Genomic DNA, 18,889 nt, shown 5'->3' on the forward strand with positions numbered 1-18,889 from the left:
CAAAAAGGCGCCCAGGCGTGAGGCGTCCTAGAGGGAAGTCGACGTTCGGGACCATAGGAGGGGGAGGCGGCTCCAGAGGAAGCGAGGGCGATGGTTTGGCCCGACTGAGCGGCTTCTCTGGGCTGCAGGGAGTCCCTCAGTTCCTACCTTCGGAGGTGTGCGGCGGCGTCCTTAACCCTTCGCATCCCCAGTAGGTGCTTCGGACCCTCCTGCTTCCGGGTTTACTTGGAGTAGAGACCAGTCGCCCCATCTCTTAAAAGCCCTTCAAGCGCAGTAGCCCTGCAGAGCGCGTCCCCCTCAAGTCTTCATTCCCATCGAAAACCCTGCGAGGGACTTGACATCTGAGGAAGCAAGACCTAATCGAGCTGTCAATTCCACCTCGTGACAGCCTTGTCAAGTCTGCTGTCCACTGAAGCAGAGATTAATGAAGCCCGCCTATCGCTTACAGGGGTAGGGTTCACACTTTTAACTACTGTACTCACTTAAAACTGCTGAAATATGTAACAAAATCAAGCCATTCGATTTACCCATGATATTGCCAAACGGTACTGCTCATTGCTTTGAATGGACTTGTTAACTGATCAGTTGCATACTATTTGTGGCGCAAATGGGGGTGAATATTTACTTGCCGCATGCTCTCATGTCGTCTTCATGAAGCTGTGAAAAAGCTTGGTGGATGACATCCAATTTCCCATAGTGGTCACCCAGATGCCTATGGGAATCCAACTACAGAGCATAAGTGTAGCTTCCCATCAAATAGTATTTAGAGGCATGCTTATAGCAATTTTGACTGCTTCCATGAGTTTGTCTAATCCACTTTTAAAGCCAACTAAGTTGGTGACCATCAGCAATTTTAACAGCATAGCAATATGTTGTGTGCAGAAATATTTCCTTTCTACCAGTCGGCTTCATTGAACAACTCAAGGTTCCAGAACAGGGTTTTTTGAAACTTGGCCAAGTTTCTAGGGACTGCATGCTAACTTTGGGCATGGTCACCCAAAGTCTGCAGGCACACTATGCATACGTATAGGTCAAAACACAATCCCTCTTCAGGATGGAGAGATTACGGTGATCATCTCCCTGCGATCTCTCCGCCACTCAGCTGAAGCAGAGGCCATCACCTTTCCCAACAGAGTGTTAGGGAAACCAAGCTGACCTACCAGGCCCCATCAAAAAGGGAGCAAAGGCAGGGTTGGGCAGAACACAATTTCCAGTGTTGGCTCCAAGCAGTGACACTGGTGTCTATTCATTTCAGAAGATTCCGTCCATGTCTTAATTTAGACTGCTGAGAACACTGGAAGTTGCCAACCATTGAACATTCCCTGTTGACTGGATAGGTTTGTGTTTTTTAAAAAAGATTTTATATTGCCACTGCTGCTCATAAAGGCAGGAAAAAGAGGAGTTGCAGAGAATGCTGGATGCTGGTTTGGGTGGGTGGGTGGATGGGTGTTTATGTTGCTGCCTCCAAGAAAAACAGTAGGAGATTGATGGGCTGTTCAGAATGGATTGGTGCATCATTGGTTCCCCACCCCTGTTCTAGTATTATGGGAGGGAGAAAAACTTCCCGCTATCCACTTTCTTTATGCTCTTCATAATTTCATAAGCTTTCATCACATCCCCACCACTTGCCTTCTTTCTAAACTAAGAAGCCCAAATCTTTCCTCATAGCACCATGGTGAAAAGAATGAAAAACTGGTTTGTTACCTTTCTGCTCCTAGATGTTGCTGCAGCCAGAATTGTAGCTGGCTTGCTGGGGAGCTGGATTCTCACTTGGAGGTGTTTGGACAGGATAGATGCCTGTCTCCTGCCTCCTTTCCTGACCACTTTCTGGAATGATAGTTGGTCTGGGTGGTTAAGCATGTAAATATAAAATTTTAAAAAACAAAGTCTTTGCTGCCTATAATTTTGTACATGACTATAGTTTATAAAATGGTGTGTTAATTAGCTAAGTTAAAGTTAACTAATTTTTTCTTTTTCGTTTTCTAGAAAAAAATGAGTGGAGGGTTAGCACCAAGCAAAAGCACAGTTTATGTGTCCAACTTGCCCTTCTCTTTGACAAACAGTGACTTATACAGAGTAAGCACGAATACTTTGAAATTACGTATGAATTTTAAGTATGACATATAAAGCCTTAGGCAGCTCAGGACTACAGTACCTCAAGGACTGCCTCTACCCATATGAACTGGCCTGGACCCTGTGATCATCATCTGAAGCCCTTCTTTGTGTGCCTCCTCTGCTAGAGGTCCAGAGGGTGGCAACACGAGAACAGGGCTTTTCTGCAGTGGTTCCCCATCTGTGGAATACTCTCCCCAAGGATGCTTGCCTGGCTCCTTCATTACATATCTTTAGGCATTTTTCTATAATGAAAATGGCCAATTAAACAATCTGTGGCATTTTAAATGTGTTTGTGGGAGGGGGGTTATTGATTTGTTTTTGTTTTTCATGGATTTTGTCTTCGCATTTTGTATTTTTATGTTGCGAGCCACCCTGTGGATCTTTGGATGAAGGGTGGTATAGAGATTTAATTAATAAATATCAAGTTTAAGCTACTTTGTGCATAGCCGTAGGTTGCATGTTACATTGTTTCTCTTGTCTTACGGAAAAACACTTATTTGCATTCTTGTTACACATTGCCTTACCTAAACAGCTAAAATCCCCTTTTATGTCTTTTCCAGATTTTTTCCAAATATGGCAAAGTGGTTAAGTGAGTAAAGATTTGACATATATTGCATATTTTTAATTATGGTTTGTGACAATTAACATAGGGAGCTAGTTCACATGTAACATTTAGAGTAGCTCGCTTAAAATTTACAAGCCAGCAGCATTATTTCTGAATGGGAATGGGAATTTATGCATTCATGAGCAATCTGATAATGTTTTTTTTTTTTTTTTGTCTGCTAGAGAAACATGAGCAGTTCTATTTCTCATCCAGATATATTTTAGATGGCTTTTTTTTTTTTTTTTTTTACATATGGAAACTGTGATCCTTCGGGTGATGATGGACCCTGACTCCCATTATCTCTGACCATTGGCTATGCTTGCTGGGGCTGATGGGAGTTCAACAACATCTGGGGCGGAGCACAGATTTCCTCTGCCAGCTTTAAAGCTTCAGCCGGCTGATAACTATTGAAGGTGATTCTTCATATAGCCTGGTCTCAAACCACTTAGGACATCAATGATATAGGAACTGTTAACAAGCTCTGTATTGTAATAATTGTTACATATAAAATGAGTCAAAGAGCAAATAATTCAAAAAGGGCAGTTTTATGCTGAGTGATATGTAAACACACCCTTCTTTTGTTCATACTAGTAACTTATGTTTCAGAGTGACAATTATGAAAGACAAAGACACACGAAAGAGCAAAGGGGTTGCTTTTATTTTGTTCTTGGATAAAGAATCAGCACAGAACTGTTCTCGGACGCTTAACAATAAACAAGTGAGTGACAACAGCATACATTGTTATGAGGAAGATTTTGATTCGTTCAGAAAACTTAAGGTTATATTTGCTTTTCTTGCCACTTGCATTTAGCTGTTTGGAAGAGTAATAAAAGCAAGTATTGCTATTGACAATGGAAGAGCTGCAGAATTCATCCGCAGGCGAAACTACTATGACAAATCAAAGTGCTATGAATGTGGAGTGAGTATATTTATAAGGTCTCTAGCAGAAGTATCTATTTTTGGTCTCTTATTCTTAAACCAGTTCAGCTTGAAGCACACTTCTGGATTACCAACTATTAAATTGATAGATAAATTGTTAGAATTATTTTCCAGCAGTTACTATAACTTTCAAAAGTCAGCTTGCAGATAGCAATTCCTTCTTGCTTTATCACAGTTCATATGCTAATATTCACCTGCACTCTAGTTCATGCTTCTGTTTTTAAGTGTTTGCAAATGCTACACTGTCTCTTCCAAAGAGTAACACATACCTGAGGTATAGGCCCACTTTCTCAAAATATGCATTTGTGAGGTGGGGAATATTAAAGGTCACAGTCCTTCACACTTTTGCTGCGTGAGTATACTTGTGTGTAGGCACCTCATTAGAAGCTTTCCATTTAGCAGAGTTTCTGGAAGCGGTGGTCAGCAATTGAAGCTACACTTTGAGAAGAAACACTCACAGACACAATAAAACTCAGTCAAGTGATTTATTGCTTGACTGGTCATAAATGCATCATGGTAGCACTATTTATAATCATTACAGCAGTAGCTGTAACGGCATACTTAAGTTTCGGTTCTTGTTTCTTTTTAGCAACGATGTAGGCAAACTCAGTCTATAGGCAGTCGTGACGCATCAGTTTACAGACAGCATTTGGTGGTCAGTTGTCTGCAAAAAGTGAAAATGAAAGTTCTCCTTTTATCGGCCCTTCCAGCTGAAGCTGCACATGCTCAGAGTGCCTCTCCCACTTATATACGACTGTTCTGGAATCTTCTCCCTGTTCCTGGATGAATGACTTCCTAACAGGGAAACCCTAGAACCTCTTTGCACTTCAAGAATTAATAAATAATTAGTTAGCATAATAGTTTGTTTGTATATTGATTCTCAAAGCTGTTGCGCTTTTCTGTGAGTTCTGTTCACAAATATATATACCTTTTCTCTTAAGGAAACGGGGCATTTAAGCTATGCATGTCCTAAGAACATGCTAGGGGAGCGTGAGCCACCAAAAAAGAAAGAAAAGAAGAAAAGAAAGAAAGCAATTGAAGAAGAAGAAGAGGAAGAAGAAGAAATGTAAGTGCAAGGAGATGTATGAAGCAGCTTTCATTTCCCCATTTTTTTCTTGTGAGTTTATAAGATATATTTGAGTGTCTCCACTCCCCTTCCTTTCTTTCTTTGCTGCACAGTGAGGGAGAACCAGAAAGTGAAGAGGAAGGAGAAGACCCTGCCCTTGATAGCCTCAGTCAAGCTATAGCTTTCCAGGTACTAAAAATACCTATTTTGATTCTAATTAAATGTTAGCATTCTAATTTTTAAAGGAAAGCTGGAGAGATCCAGAATGTACAGGAAGGGATTGTTCTGCTCGCTTCTGTTCAGTGTCATAATTGGTGCTAGTCTCTTTTTCAAAGGTATGTTCTCCAGGATGATCTGTACATGTACAATGGACAACTGGGGATTTATCATGATTCACATCATGATGCACATCTTGTCCTTGGTTAAATGGCTAGTTACAAGAAAAAACTCAAAAAGAATGCAAAAAGGGAGAAACTAGTTTGGAAAACTGCCAGCTATTAAGGTTTATTGTAGTTCTCAACATGTTTTGGAACTGAGCTTCTTTCTTTGGGAGCAATCCTGGACTTCCTGAAGCACATTTTTTTTCTGAAGTGGCTTTTCCAAATTTTTTCTCATGGTGCTTGTGCAAACTGCTTCAGATATTTGTGCAGGCCACTACAGAAAGTCTAAGATAGCTTCTGAAAAAGGAACTTCAATTCCATAATGCCACGAGGTGCAGTAAAACATAATAGCTGGCACTCCTTGAGAACTAGTTTCTCCTTCTTCTTTTCTCTCTCTTTCCCATTGAAGGTCAACAATTATTATGCATCACCAGTTGCCTGGGACTAGATTTTGATCAAATGCCCTAACTCTGCCCTATGGTTTTAAAACCTGACATTTGGGTGCAATGGGGTTTTGTTTAGTTCAGTGTGGGTTGTTGTTTTAGAAAACACTGTATTCTGCTTCGTTGGGTTCCTGGAGAAACCATTATCATTACAGTGTTAGCAATAAAGATTCAGAAGCCAAGATGCAAATCCCACACTTCTGCTAAACTGTGTGACTTCAGAACAGTGATCTGAGTCAAAATACCCTGCTATGCAAGTGAGAGGTGCTTCTACTCACATAGCAAGTGGAGTAGCATCTTCCTTCGTCGTCTCCTAAAAAGCCAACTCCAAATGGCCAAGGGACCATCTACAGCAGCTCTTCAGGGTGGGAAGTAAGGGACAGACATTCATCATGTACAAGCAGGAGGCCATCTGCCTTCATCGTGGGATCTATTTTGTGTTAGTTATTTACAATACTTGTCAACAGTTATTCATCTTGCACTGAAAATCTTTCCATGGACAGGGAAGTAATTTTTCTAATCCTTCCAAAAGGAAGATTGCATAAGAGGGAATGGCTCAGTGTTGCAGGCGAGGCAGTGGTGCAGATTCAAGCAATGTAGTACCAAGAAAAGGACTGGCCCGTCAATAAGTATATTTCGCATTACATAATTTCATGTAACTCTCTGTCTTCAATTGTCATGCAGCAAGCCAAAATTGAGGAAGAGCAGCAAAAATTGGTGCAGGCAGAAGAAGAGGCCTCAACCTCTGATTCAAGACGACCGCGGATCAAAAAAAGTGCATATTTTAGTGACGAGGAAGAACTTAGTGATTGATTCATATACCGTGTACATTTATAAAATGTAGGCTTCTTTTATTCTACATGTGTTTGTGATGCTATGAAGACTTCTCTCCCATTGTAAATAAAATATTTGAGTAATTTGAGGACATCAGATATTTCTTGTTTTGTAAATTCTGGTGAAAAGCACAGCATTTTATCAGTTTTTGTAATCTTATTTTAAAATCATGAACTGAATTGTTTCCATGTCATCCTCAAACATACTACAGTAAACACGGCATTTATTTCTAGAAGAAGCAGCTCTAAGCTCTTAAGGCATACCTAGATAATTTCACTCTTGGGAAACAATGTAAATAGCAGTTGAACTCCAGTTGCATCCAATCTTAGTCCTATTCAGAGTAGACCTGTTGACATAAATAGACACAATTAAGTTAGGCCCATTAATTTCAGTAGGTCTGCTCTGAGTAGGGCTTAGTTGGCTACAATCACATAACTCTGAAATTATGCTGTAGATCTGTGTTGCAATATACATCTAAATCAGTTCTTTGTTATAGTTTGGACATGGTACATGAAATCTGAGGGCCGAACTAAATATGACAGGTGGGATGGATGTCACAGTGTCTTCCTCTTTGAATAATAAAACCAACCATGTATCTTTCTCCCCTTTGCCGCTCCCTCCCCACATCTAAAGCTAATAGCACCAGGTGGGAGATAACTAGGAACAGAGCCACAGCCTGGGGCAAAGGGTTAACCATCACTCCTTCCTCAGTGGTGCAGCCACTCACCACTGGGCAACTCATGGTTGCTTTTACAACCCCCCAAAAAAAGACAACAGGAGTTTCAGTCATTGATCTCCCCAACCCATCCTTTGGCCTTGAGAGTGGTGTTCTGTAAACCTATAATTCAATTCTTGGAGGAACTTCCTTCCACCACCACCTGACTGTAGTACAATAAGTTAACACTTGGTTGACCACCCAGCTGTTGGAAGCATCAAATTAAAAAGGAAATCTAACGAGGAAGGATTGTGATGACACAAAGTGAGCAGAAAGATCAGTTTATTTTTCATAGCCCCGGATTTGTACAGGACAATAACCCATTGAATTGTTTTGCCTTGAACAATTATCTGTATTTTCCAGTATCTCTTTAATACAGGGCATGGATGTTAGAATTTTTGGACTTAACAAATCCATGGATTTTAATGTGTATGGTGTGTTAAGCGGCCCATGTGTCTTGTGGCGTTGCTACCTCTAAAGCAGATTTAAGTGTTTGTGGTCGTATTGAGAACCTGCTTTCACTTTTAAAAAAGAATCCTCGTAGTTATTCACAAAAACCAGAAATGTGAGTGTGCGTGGTGAATGGTATAGAAATCTTCATGCGAGCTGGGCATTGTTTTAAAGAAACAGACTCAGAATTTCACATTTTTTCCTAAATATTTAAAGCAGAGTGTACAGTATAATTCTCTAAACGGTATGCAGGCTCCTCGTGGTGTGAGAGTGAAAGCTGCTCTGAAATCAGTTGCCCCTGAAATCAGTGAGGAAATATGGTTGGTGGAGACAGAGCAAAAAAAACACTGAAGGAAGAAAAAGTAGGCATAAGATGCATAAGAAGGTAACATGGGGTGCAGAGGCAAAGGATGTCTGGTGGTGAAATGAAAGTGGGGAAACAGGAACTTGCATTATAGAATAAAGAATGCAAGCTAAGAAGTACAAGAGCACTGTGGATGGGATGAGAGAAAAGGCAAGAGGATTAAGGGAGGAATTTGGGAGATCTTTCATATAAAGGGAAGAGTAAACCGCAGAGCGAAAAGAGGTCAATAGAACAACTTTCAAAATATTTACAACTGCAGTAGATTTCCTCTCCACAGCTGACACTGTGAAAGTGGTTCTCAGATTGACTTGGGTTGTGTGCACCCTTGATTTAAAATAAATGTGCATAGATATGGGTCCTTACCCAAGCAATCTGTTAGCCTGGAAGCTCTTTGCAGCATGCAAACTTTTCTGCTGGTGAGATCTATACCCCTTTCGCATATAGCTTGAAATAATAAGATTCAGAAGGAGGCAGCGCTTCTGAATCAAGGCATTTAAAATTAGATCCAAATTATTTTTTTATATTTTAGCCAATTAATTTTTATTTCTTTTCAAAAAAATTAACAAATTAACATCAAATTAATTCAAGTTTCAATACTCGACTTCTGCAATCAGCAAAGCTTGCACTTTTGCAGATGTTGCATAATGCTTGTCCCCCATCATTGAGAAGCCAACATTTAGATGTGGCAGTACCTATGCATTGGAACGTCCTGCCTATTAACAGTACTGTCTTAAATGCCTGCTGAAAACTTTTTTGTTCCAGCAAATCTATCCAGGCATTTAGTTGTGTACATTTGCTTTTGCTGATTTTTAATCTTTGCTTACCTCTTACAGTTTTGTTGGTTTTTTGTTGTTGTTGGGATTTTTATGTAGCAATGTGTAAGCTCGACATACAAACCCCTCTCTTGTGGAAGTTGACCCCTGTCGCTTTGGCAAGCTTCTCCTAAATGGGGAAGGGGTTGGAAGTGGCCTTCGGTAGCGTAAGGTGACCGTGATAGAAAGGGGGCCGAAAAGGAGGTGGACATTGTGTAGTGGTTAAGAGCAGTAGACTTGTAATCTAGTGAACTGGGTTTGCGTCTCCGCTCCTCCACATGCAGCTCCTGGGTGACCTTGGGTCAGTCACACTTCTCTGAAGTCTCTCAGCCTCACTCACCTCACAGAGTGTTTGTTGTGGGAGAGGAAGGGAAAGGAGAATGTTAGCTGCTTTGAGACTCCTTGGGGTAGTGATAAAGCGGGATATCAAATCCAAAAACATACTGAGTAGTTTGCCATACTTGTGCATTGTTTGGATCCCAGCCAAAGTGAAGGAGGTGTTTCCCGTTGATCCTAGATCAACTGTAATGGGAAATAAAAGAGATCAAAGGGCCCAAGTGAAACTTCTGTGGTGCTGTGTGAGTTGTGAGCCAAAAAGGCTTCAACCTGATGCCCTTGAATTTACTGCTCTATAAACCCCCATTTACATCTGGATGGTCACAAATTCCATACTCCTATTAGAAGGCAACAGAAAACATGAAAAAGAAGGCTCAGGACTGATGCTGGATAACTCGCACAACTGTAAAACGACTGCATTCTATTGGGTTTCCCATACTCTCCTCCTCTGTAGGTACCAGCAGTGGTACTAAGAGGGGCTCTGGCTTCATAAAATTATAGTAGCTTGAAAACTAATATTCTACTATGCCAAATTGTTATATATCCTGGCTCTCTGATGTGTTCTTAGCAGCTGTGTTTTTGCACAGGTGTATCTCTCCTGTCCTTCCCCTCCCCCCAAAAAGAGTGAGAGATGAAGTCAGGAAACCAGCAAGCAGCGAGTTATAGCAATTAGGTCAACAGGATGAGATAAAAGCATATATGAAAGGCTTAGTCCCTGGTGAGACATAGAGGTCATACTAGCTTGAAGCAATTCCTGAGACATCAATGTAGGAATCTTCCTGTCTGATTAATATGATGATTCCTCGGGAGAGTTTCAGATCAAATGCATCACCAAGGTTATAAGACCATCAAAGGCAACTGTTTGGAAGCGGGGAGTGGGGAAAGAATCCTGCACCGGAGTGAACCAATCCCCTGTAGCCCTTTCTTATCAGTATGCAGCTAAGGGAAGTTAGAGGACATCGAAGTTTAGACATCATAGCAACAGTGATACGTTGCAAGTGATCACGTGACTTCCTGGAACTAACTGCGTTTATTATAATTCACAAGGCAGCAGATAAAAGATTCAGTTCTGCAAGCTGCTGCACTTTGGAATAATCCATCGGGGGCTAAATAAATGCATAAGCCCTGTACTGCTTATGTAAGCAAATGATTAGGGCCAATTTTTTAAGGCAGGGATGGGGAACTTCCAGATGTTGCTGAAATCCAGCTCACATCATCCCCGACCATTGGCTGGGACTGATGGGAGTTGGAGTCAATGAATGCTGGAGGACTACAAGTCACCCCTGTGTATGTATGTATGGTTTTTTATGTGTATATGCAAATTCTATGTATGGCTTTGCCTAAGCAAGCATGAATATAGAATAACTCTGCTCCTATTTTGCCACTAGGGCCAGCTTTCTAGGCTACTACATTGCCATTCCTTATTCTAAGCAGAAGCCCTGTTTCTGCTAAATAAGCAACTATTACTGTATGGTTATAAGGTTGAATGCTACACCTAATGCAGGATGTTTGAAAGAAAGGCAGGTCTATAGACCTGGATTACAAAGAACTCACACCAACCACTTGTTTTGCATGACAAGGTGGCATGACATAGGAGAATTTTCTTCTACCGGATGAGTGGGAATTATGTGCCAGCTTTTAGACATGCCAAAATAGCACTTCAGACAATAGTCCTAATCTCCAATGTCCACATGAAACTGATTATCTGCTGTCTTCTGATCCCTGATATGGTAAATGAGCATGGTATAATTTATGGAGCATTATTAATTACAACTAATCCAGAATGCAGCAGCTAGACTGGTGACTGGGAGCAGCTGCCGAGACCACATAATACCGGTCTTGAAAGACCTACATTGGCTCCCAGTACGTTTCTGAGCACAATTCAAATTGTTGGTGCTGACCGTTAAAGCCCTAAATGGCCTCGGCCCAGTGTACCTAAAGGAGCGTCTCCACCCACATCGTTCTACTCGGACACTTGAGGTACAGCACCGAAGGCCTTCTGGCGTTTCCCTCACTGCGAGAAGCCAAGTTACAGGGAACCAGGCAGAGGGCCTTCTCGGTAGTGGCACCCGCCCTGTGGAATGCCCTCCCACCAAATGTCAAAGAGAACAACAACTACCAGACTTTTAGAAGACATCTGAAGGCAGCCCTGTTTAGGAAAGCTTTAAATGTTTGATGCATTACTGTATTTTAATATTTTGTTAATATTGAGTGGCTGGGGAAGCCTAGCCAGATGGGCGGGTTATAAATAAATTATTATTATTATTATTATTATTATTATTATTATTATTATTGATTTCTATTTTAACATTGTTAAGAGCACAGTCATGTTTCTTACCCTTTGAGCTTCCTTAAATGTTTTGTTTTGTTTCCCTGTTATCCATTTACTTAAGCTCAACTTTTGCTTACATTTCTCCATCTTTTCGCACTAATCATCTGGTTTAGTCAAAACTTACTCTCAAATATTCAGTTCATTCGTCATGCATATGATTAGAAGGGATGAGTATGTGCATACTTTTGTAGTAAAACAGGTCTCAAGCAGTTTCAAGAGTTCGACAGAGCCCAAACAATTTTTTCTGTGTCTCAGCAGACACAAATAATGTGCCCACACAACCGTCAGTCCTTACCCAACTGATGTCATCTCCAATGTCCCCATACATAGAGACTGAGGTGAACTGTGAAAGTTGTTAGCCGGGAGGATGCGAGACCCTTAGGTAGCACAGGGTCTTTAGAGTTCACTAGAATTATTTCTTTGAATACCAAGCTTACAGGTCTGACTTTCTTTACACTGATTTTTCTGCAGCTCAAAGTGTAGCTATAATTTATTTCCCATTTTTACCCCCAGGCAGCTCAAAGCAGCATACAGAGTTCTCCCCGCCCACCTGAGAGGTGCCACAACTGAGTTCCGGCAAGTTCTGGCTGAAAAAAGCCCTGAATAACATTTATTTTCACAACAGGCATGTGTGTGTGTGTGTGTGTGTGTGAGAGAGAGAGAGAGAGAGAGAGAGAGAGAGAGAGAGAGAGAGAGACTGCACCAGGGCCATGGAGGAATCCTGGTTCACCTTATGACCTTATGTCTCCCAAGTCCTAATTGATACTTGCACCATACATTTAAAGCACTCATCTATCATCTTAACAGTCTTGGCTTCCCCACCAATAATCCTGGGAACGAGTTTATTGAGGGGACAGGGAATGGTAGCTCTATGAGGGTTAAAATACAGTTCCCAGGATTATTTGGGGGAAAGCCATGAGTGTTTTTATTATTATTATTATTATTTTGACAAAGTAATAATCACAAATCAATAAGAATAAAAATGTGCACCCCACCACCAAGACCATTCCATTGTAACTATCCAAACTCCCAAAATTTCAACCCCTCTTGCGATGGTTTGAACCCTTTCCGTTTTAACAGTACAAATTATACAAACATCCTCCATATCTGCTTAAAATCATTTCTCCTTTAATGGCGCATGTTAATTTATCATAAATAGCTATATCCCACACCTCTTTATACCATTCTTCCATTTTATATTCCACTTGCCCCACTTTCAAGCTATAGTAATTCGGTGCAGCTGTCAATGAATTTGTGAGCAAGTCCTTCATGGGCTGTGAACCTTCCACCCCATCGTAAATTGATAATAACGCTACCTCTGGACTTTTGGCCAGCTTTAACCCAGTGATTTCTGCTATCTCCTTAAACACCCCTTGCCAAAAAAAATGTACATATTTACACCCCCACCACATGTGAACCTAATTCCCCGTTTCCTGGGATCCCCCCCAACATAACCCTGAATATTCCTTGTTTACTTGATTTAATCTGACTAGTGTTAAATACCGTCTCCAAATTAATTTACAGTGGTGCCCCGCAAGACGAACGCCTCGCAAGACGGAAAACCCGCTAGACGAAAGGGTTTTCCGTTTTTGAGGCGCTTCGCAAAACGAATTTCCCTATGGGCTCCCTATGAGTTTTTCTGACCTTTTTTTCCTCCCCCCCTTTTTCTAAGCCGCTAAGCCGCTTATCAGCTGATCCGCTAAGCCGATAAGCCACTAAAAGCCGCTAAAAGCCACTAAAAGCTGCTAATAGCACTAATCCTCTAAGCCGTCAATGGGCTTGCTTCGCAAGACGAAAAAACCGCTAGACAAAGAGAATCGTGGAACGGATTCTTTTCGTCTTGCGAGGCACCACTGTATAATCATTTTCTTTTATTCTTATAGACAGCATTTTCAGTGTATGATTCTCCCATATTTCCCCCCAGCTTTGACTATCTGCCCTGTCACAAGTGCTGAAGTGATATAACTGGGTTTTAAATATATGTTGTTGATGTGAGCCTAGTTTAATGCTCTAGCCGCCATCTTGTTTCTAGCTGTGTGTTTTGGCCAGCCACCCAGTCCTGGCTAACCAAACTCAGTGGGTTGGACACCTTTATCACTTTCCTTATCCCAGGTTATTCATTCAAGAGGAGGCACGCTTGACTGGATATGCTTGTATTGGCCTTGGAGCTGCTCTTGACATATAGTGAGCTCTCCTAACATCTGGCTTCCTCACAGGATTTTACACAGAGCAATCTTATTTCCATCAGTATTTGCAAGATGTAATTCACAGCTGACTTTCTGAAAATGTACCTGTGGCAGTATTTGTTCTATTAAGAGTCAATAAGATTTTTCACCCTAAAGTAGAGATGGCTAACGTGTCTCTCTCCAGATGTTACTGTGGACTCCATGGACCATGCTGGCTGGGGCTGATGGGAGATGGAGTTCAACAACATCTGGGAGGCTGCATGTTAGCCACCCCTTACTCTAAAGGTTAATTTAATGCCTGTCACATATTAATAGCTTTTAAAGAGGCTGGCTGACCTGTAACAGCTCAAGCAGAGTTTATTACTAAAGTGAATAAATTTAGGAAGATAATAGCCACTTATCCACATTGACATTTCAGGCAGAAGACGAGAACACCCATGGCAACATAATACATGAAAGGGGTGGGGGAAAGTGTGTCAGAGATCTGTATTAAACTTATGAAAAATACTGATGCCTCAAAGGTAGAGAAGAGCAATTTGGCTCTGCAAGAGAAAAGGAGATCTATCATTGTGAAGGATTCTGAGCCTTTTATGCCTTTAGTGTGTTTTTCTTGCAAAATAATAATAACTGTGGCTAATAACAGGTATATAGAATTCACATTATATTGAAAGGCTGTGAAATACAGCTTGAACAAATGTTTATACATATATTTTTCAACTGTATTTTTTGCTACTGATTAAGCATTGTGGCTAGGCTTGTATGGGTGATGATTTATTATTAGGAAGGTGGATTTTAACTGTTTTATGAAATTCCACAAATAGAATTAATTGTTGTTTAGATTGCAAATTCCTTGGGGGGGGGCTGGTTTTTGTTTGATTGTTTGTTTATGACACTCTAGAAAGTGCCATGGACGTTGATGCCACTTTATAAATAACAGCTACTATGTGAACTCAAATTAACCGCGCAATCCTATAAATACCCACTCAGAAGAAAGTTCCATTGAGTTCAATAGAGGTTAGGTGTATTCATACCCATTTACCTCAAAATAAGCCCCAATGAGTAGAAATTTATAGGACTGTGCAGTAAGCCAGTGGTTTTCAACCAGTGTACTGTGGCACCCTGGGGTGCCTTGAATGATGGGGAGGGGTGCCGCTGGGAAACACTGGCCTCTGTCCTTCTTCCTTCCCTCCCTCCTCTGATGCGCTCTTGAGTCTCTGCCTCCCAAAGGCTTGCACAGCTGTTTGTTGCAGCAGCCCTGGCTACAAGCTCCCCAAGCGAATGGTGTCTCTGGGGCTGGTCAAGGGGTGCTGGTTGCTAGGAGCTGAGGCGGCCTTGGAGTAAGCAAGTGAGGGAACCCAGCCAGCCAGTCTACCAGCCATTGTTGTTGGGAACGGACAGACAAGTGGGAGGGCAGGCAGGCAGACGGTCACTGTGTGTCAGAAGTGCATGCAGGAGCCAGGCCCTGTGACCAGTAGGGCTTCGCAGGACTGGGGCCTTCCTAAGTTTGTTCTGGTGCGGCCGCACAGGTGAGGCCGCTCGGTAACTCACTGCACCTGGTGGCAAGAGCCGGGAAGGGATATAAGGTCAGCATTTCCCTTCGGCTCTTTGCCACAGCTTCTTGCTTCCTGATCCTCAGACCTCAGCTTCTTGACTCCTTGCTTCTTGACCCTCAGACCCTTGACTTCGTGACTTCTTGCTTCCTGACCCTCGGACCCCTGGCTTCTAGACTCTCGTTCCTGCTCCTACTCCACCATCTTACCCTAGTCCTGACGTCCTCAGCCGGGACTTCGATCACCCGTAGACCAGACTGTGACACTGTGCTGGCCTTTCTTGTGCTTGTTGTGTGCAGTGCCTGCCTGAGAGCTGAGTGTCCAACACCAAAGGGGAGCCTTTCCACCATGCAAGCCTGGCAGCGCCTGTTGCTGCCACTGCTGCTTCCCAAGGTAAGGTGCTGGCCTCATGTTCACCTTTGGCCAGTCTCCATTGGGCCACTAAGGCTGGGGGCATCCTCTTTCCAGACACCTGTGGGGCAGTGTGAGGAGGCACCCCTCTTTGGGGCGGGGGGGGTAGCTCAGAGACTGGGATGGCAGCAGTGGCTTCCCAGAGGCCTCCCAAGGAGAGGGGATAGGAGAGGAGGCAGAGGGAACATTCCACTAAGGAGGGTGTTCAAAAGGGGGTGAGGGGCTGCCAGCTCTGCAGCCATGGGATGACATAACTCCTGAGCCCCACAAGGGTGCCACAGAAAGAATGTAGCTGGTCAAGGGAGCTGCAGACTCAGAAAGGTTGAAAGCCTCTGCAATAAGCAATTGTAAAAGTATTTCAGGAGATTTATTAGCTGCTTCTGGAGTACTTGGGAACTCTCACAAATTACCAATAAAAACAAGGGCAACAGAAACTGGCAAGGAGAGGGTACAGAAAACAATTGCACAAGCTAACATCCCAGATTACATTACTTCTCAACAGCAGATGATTTGCTTTTAATCAAAAGAATCCCATAATTGATTTTGTTATTTCATTGTACTGAAAGTCAAAGTAGAACATCATATACAAGCAGAAAGAAGCAGAGCCACTGAGCAAATGATCAGAGTTCCTAGAGACATTTGTTGTGACAGCTCCCTAGCTCCTTATAGTTTTATTCTGAGCATCTTCCAGAGGAATAGGGACAAATACTATTTTTTTAGGCAGGGTGTTAGTGGCAGAGACATTAAACAACCCCAGATTCTGTTGGCCTTCCATCAACATAGGCAGCACAGCCAATGCTCAGGGATGATGGTTTTCTGGCCCCACGCTGGGTTAGAGATAAGGATGAGGTGGCACTGTGGTCTAAACCACTGAGCCTCTTGGGCTTGCTGGTCAGGAGGTCGGCAATCTGAATCTCCGCGACGGGGTGAGCTCCCGTTGCTCTGTCCCAACTCCTGCCAAACTAGCAGTTCAAAAGCATGACAGTGCAAGTAGATAAATAGGTATCGCTGCGGCAGGGGAAGGTAAACAGTGTTTGTGCGCTCGGGTTTCCATCACGGTGTCCCGTTGTGCCAGAAGCAGTTTAGTCATGCTGGCCACATGACCTAGAAAGCTGTCTGTGGACAAAAACAGGCTCCCTTGGCCTGAAAACAAGATGAGGGCCACTACCCCATAGCCGCCTTTGTCTGAACTTAACCGTCCAAGGGTCCTTTACCTTTTACCTATCTGTAGCTGTCGGTTTCCATTTATATGCTGGCTAATTTTAATCTTGCATACATTTTTTTTATTAATGCAAATAGAAACTAAACCAAGTCTAGCGCAATATGTAATTGTTGAAGGAGGTCAGATTAAAAAAAAAAAACCATCAATGCAGTTTACTTGACTTTAAGATGTTGCCTTTTGTACAATCAGAGCACAGTTTTCCCTACAAGGTCAAGGTCTGTAACATTAGAAGGTGGACAGATTATTACTGTTCCTTGTTCAAATCAGACCAGCAATCATTCTCAAATCCATTCCTTCTAGTCCTATTGGTATGCCGTCAGTTCTGTCTGGAGGCAAAGATATGAGATAATGCAATGTGACTGATGGGTTTTTTGTTTCTTTTAATTAATAAGGCTGCATGTTTGGACAACTGGAAACAGCGTTTCATTCTGAGAATAGCACGTAAAAACTGGGAATGCATTCTCTTCTAGCGACGCTGATGACTCCGTTGAAACCCTCCTCTAGCACCTGAAGTTTCAGAGAGGCTTAGGAAATATCATATTTGTTTTCTTTCTTTTGCTGTGGCTTGCAATTTAGCTGATGACATGCTATGAAAGGATGGATGCAGCTTAAAATGCCTTGCTGAATAATTGATCATCATCGCTTCAGGCTACATCAGAGGATGAATGGATGTGTGAGATGCAAAGACGATGTCTCCCTGCTGATGTACTTAATTGGTAAACAGATCATTTCAACTAAATAATAGATAAAAAAAATAAATTTCATTTATGCTAAATACAATTTTATGTTTTCCACATCAGTTTTGTGGATCAAAAAAAAAAAAAAGCAGTATCTTCCACTTTAGTGTAATTTAAGCAATCCCATATTCCCACCAAAATGCAACTTTCCATATATCCTTTTGAAGATGTAAAACCTGTGCAAGCAATCACACAGTCACCAACTCATTTGTAGACTGTGCCTATCATTCTGTAGAATACCAACCTGCCACAATAGATAAGGCAGGAAGGAATTTAAAAGAGGCCTCATTGACTCCCTTTGCTCTTTTGGGTTTATATAAATGCAGGATAGTCTGGGCTAATTATTGTCATCAAAGGAAGTGGCAACAACTTAAGTTTTAGCAGGGGGGAAAGTGCTTGAAACTATCTTTTGTCTATATAACAATGGCGGAAATAATGGACTTGTAGAGTGTATTATTTCCTGACAATGAGATCCAAATACTATATTTCAGACTGAATGAGATTTTCAAAGCTGGCCATGGAACTGTAAATGCACATATGTGCAGTAAGAAACGTTTGTCTCCCAGAAGAAAACCTCAGTTGTGTGGGGAAGCTAATGTGATAGCTTTGATGAGGCTGACTTTACTTGGTGGCATGGTATGCAGGCTTTGGTATCTTCACAAGGCAGAAATGAAATACTGAAATAATAGCGAACCCAGACTGCTTTCCAAAAGCATACAAAGATACGGTGAGGAGAATGAGCCGACATTTGTCTCAAACATTAAGATCCCATAATACATCTTGTTGCTTTTACAAACGATTTTAGCAGAGAACTTAAAAGCTATGACACTTTTATTATAAAAAATGATAAGTGCATTCTTTTTTTTTGAATTTAATAACACAGATTCTACTTGCCTGCTTTTATAGTAGAGCCAATTCATTATTATGCCTGTGCAGGGGGTGCGACTTCTGTAAAATGTTTAAGGAGAATTCATTTGATAATATTTGCAAAACAGAACGGCACAATATTAAGTTATATTATCAGGAGATACCAGCATTTCATTCTGTCTGTATCCTCATTCACTGTTTCATTCATTGGTTGCGTTTCTCTTTTACACTAAGCCAAATTTTGGCTTTTTTCAAACATGCTAGCTTCCCAGGAGATTGCATGGCAACAAAGCCAAAATTTGGCTTAGCAAGTTATCTGAACTTTGGGGCGTGGTTAAGGTCTCTACTACTCCTTAACCACACTCTATAGCCAAGCTTTGCCCTACAGTTACAGGTCATGGTTAAATAGGGAAGACCTTAACCACGATTTTGGGTTCACACAAGACGCCAAGCCAAACTTTGGCGTGGCTACCATCCTGCATTGACCTTGAAAACCCAGGAAGAAACAAAATGGGTGCAAGCACAG

The 18,889-nt window shown here is 41.9% G+C and overlaps 1 protein-coding gene across 9 annotated transcripts; it reads left to right on the forward strand.

Annotated features, from left to right (window-relative positions):
- Nucleotides 1–36: 36 nt before the first annotated feature.
- Nucleotides 37–17,539, forward strand: ZCRB1 (zinc finger CCHC-type and RNA binding motif containing 1). 9 transcript variants are annotated; one of them, XM_079994395.1, is made up of 12 exons: nucleotides 37–450; nucleotides 1,256–1,337; nucleotides 1,987–2,076; nucleotides 2,676–2,704; nucleotides 3,326–3,437; nucleotides 3,531–3,638; nucleotides 4,600–4,724; nucleotides 4,838–4,913; nucleotides 6,232–10,343; nucleotides 11,904–11,966; nucleotides 15,250–15,519; nucleotides 17,152–17,539. In XM_079994395.1, exons 3-9 carry the CDS (start codon nucleotides 1,993–1,995, stop codon nucleotides 6,358–6,360), a joined length of 663 nt encoding a protein of 220 aa, XP_079850521.1. In that variant the 5' UTR covers nucleotides 37–450; nucleotides 1,256–1,337; nucleotides 1,987–1,992; the 3' UTR covers nucleotides 6,361–10,343; nucleotides 11,904–11,966; nucleotides 15,250–15,519; nucleotides 17,152–17,539. The 9 variants fall into 9 exon arrangements, with proteins under 9 accessions (XP_079850521.1, XP_079850524.1, XP_079850520.1 ...); XM_079994398.1 differs by having other exon boundaries at nucleotides 6,232–10,196; XM_079994394.1 differs by lacking the exon at nucleotides 11,904–11,966 and having other exon boundaries at nucleotides 6,232–10,349.
- Nucleotides 17,540–18,889: the final 1,350 nt, after the last annotated feature.

This window comes from Podarcis cretensis (genome assembly GCF_951804945.1).
Source record: "Podarcis cretensis genome assembly, chromosome: 10".
Taxonomy (NCBI): domain Eukaryota; kingdom Metazoa; phylum Chordata; class Lepidosauria; order Squamata; family Lacertidae; genus Podarcis; species Podarcis cretensis.

Excerpts from the sequence above, each read along its gene's own strand:
- ZCRB1 (XM_079994394.1), top strand. The coding sequence starts at position 1,993 with ATGAGTGGAGGGTTAGCACCAAGCAAAAGCACAGTTTATGTGTCCAAC. Across the intron at positions 2,705-3,325 it reads AAATATGGCAAAGTGGTTAA|AGTGACAATTATGAAAGACA; the intron begins GTGAGTAAAGAT and ends CTTATGTTTCAG. Across the intron at positions 4,725-4,837 it reads GAAGAGGAAGAAGAAGAAAT|TGAGGGAGAACCAGAAAGTG; the intron begins GTAAGTGCAAGG and ends TTTGCTGCACAG.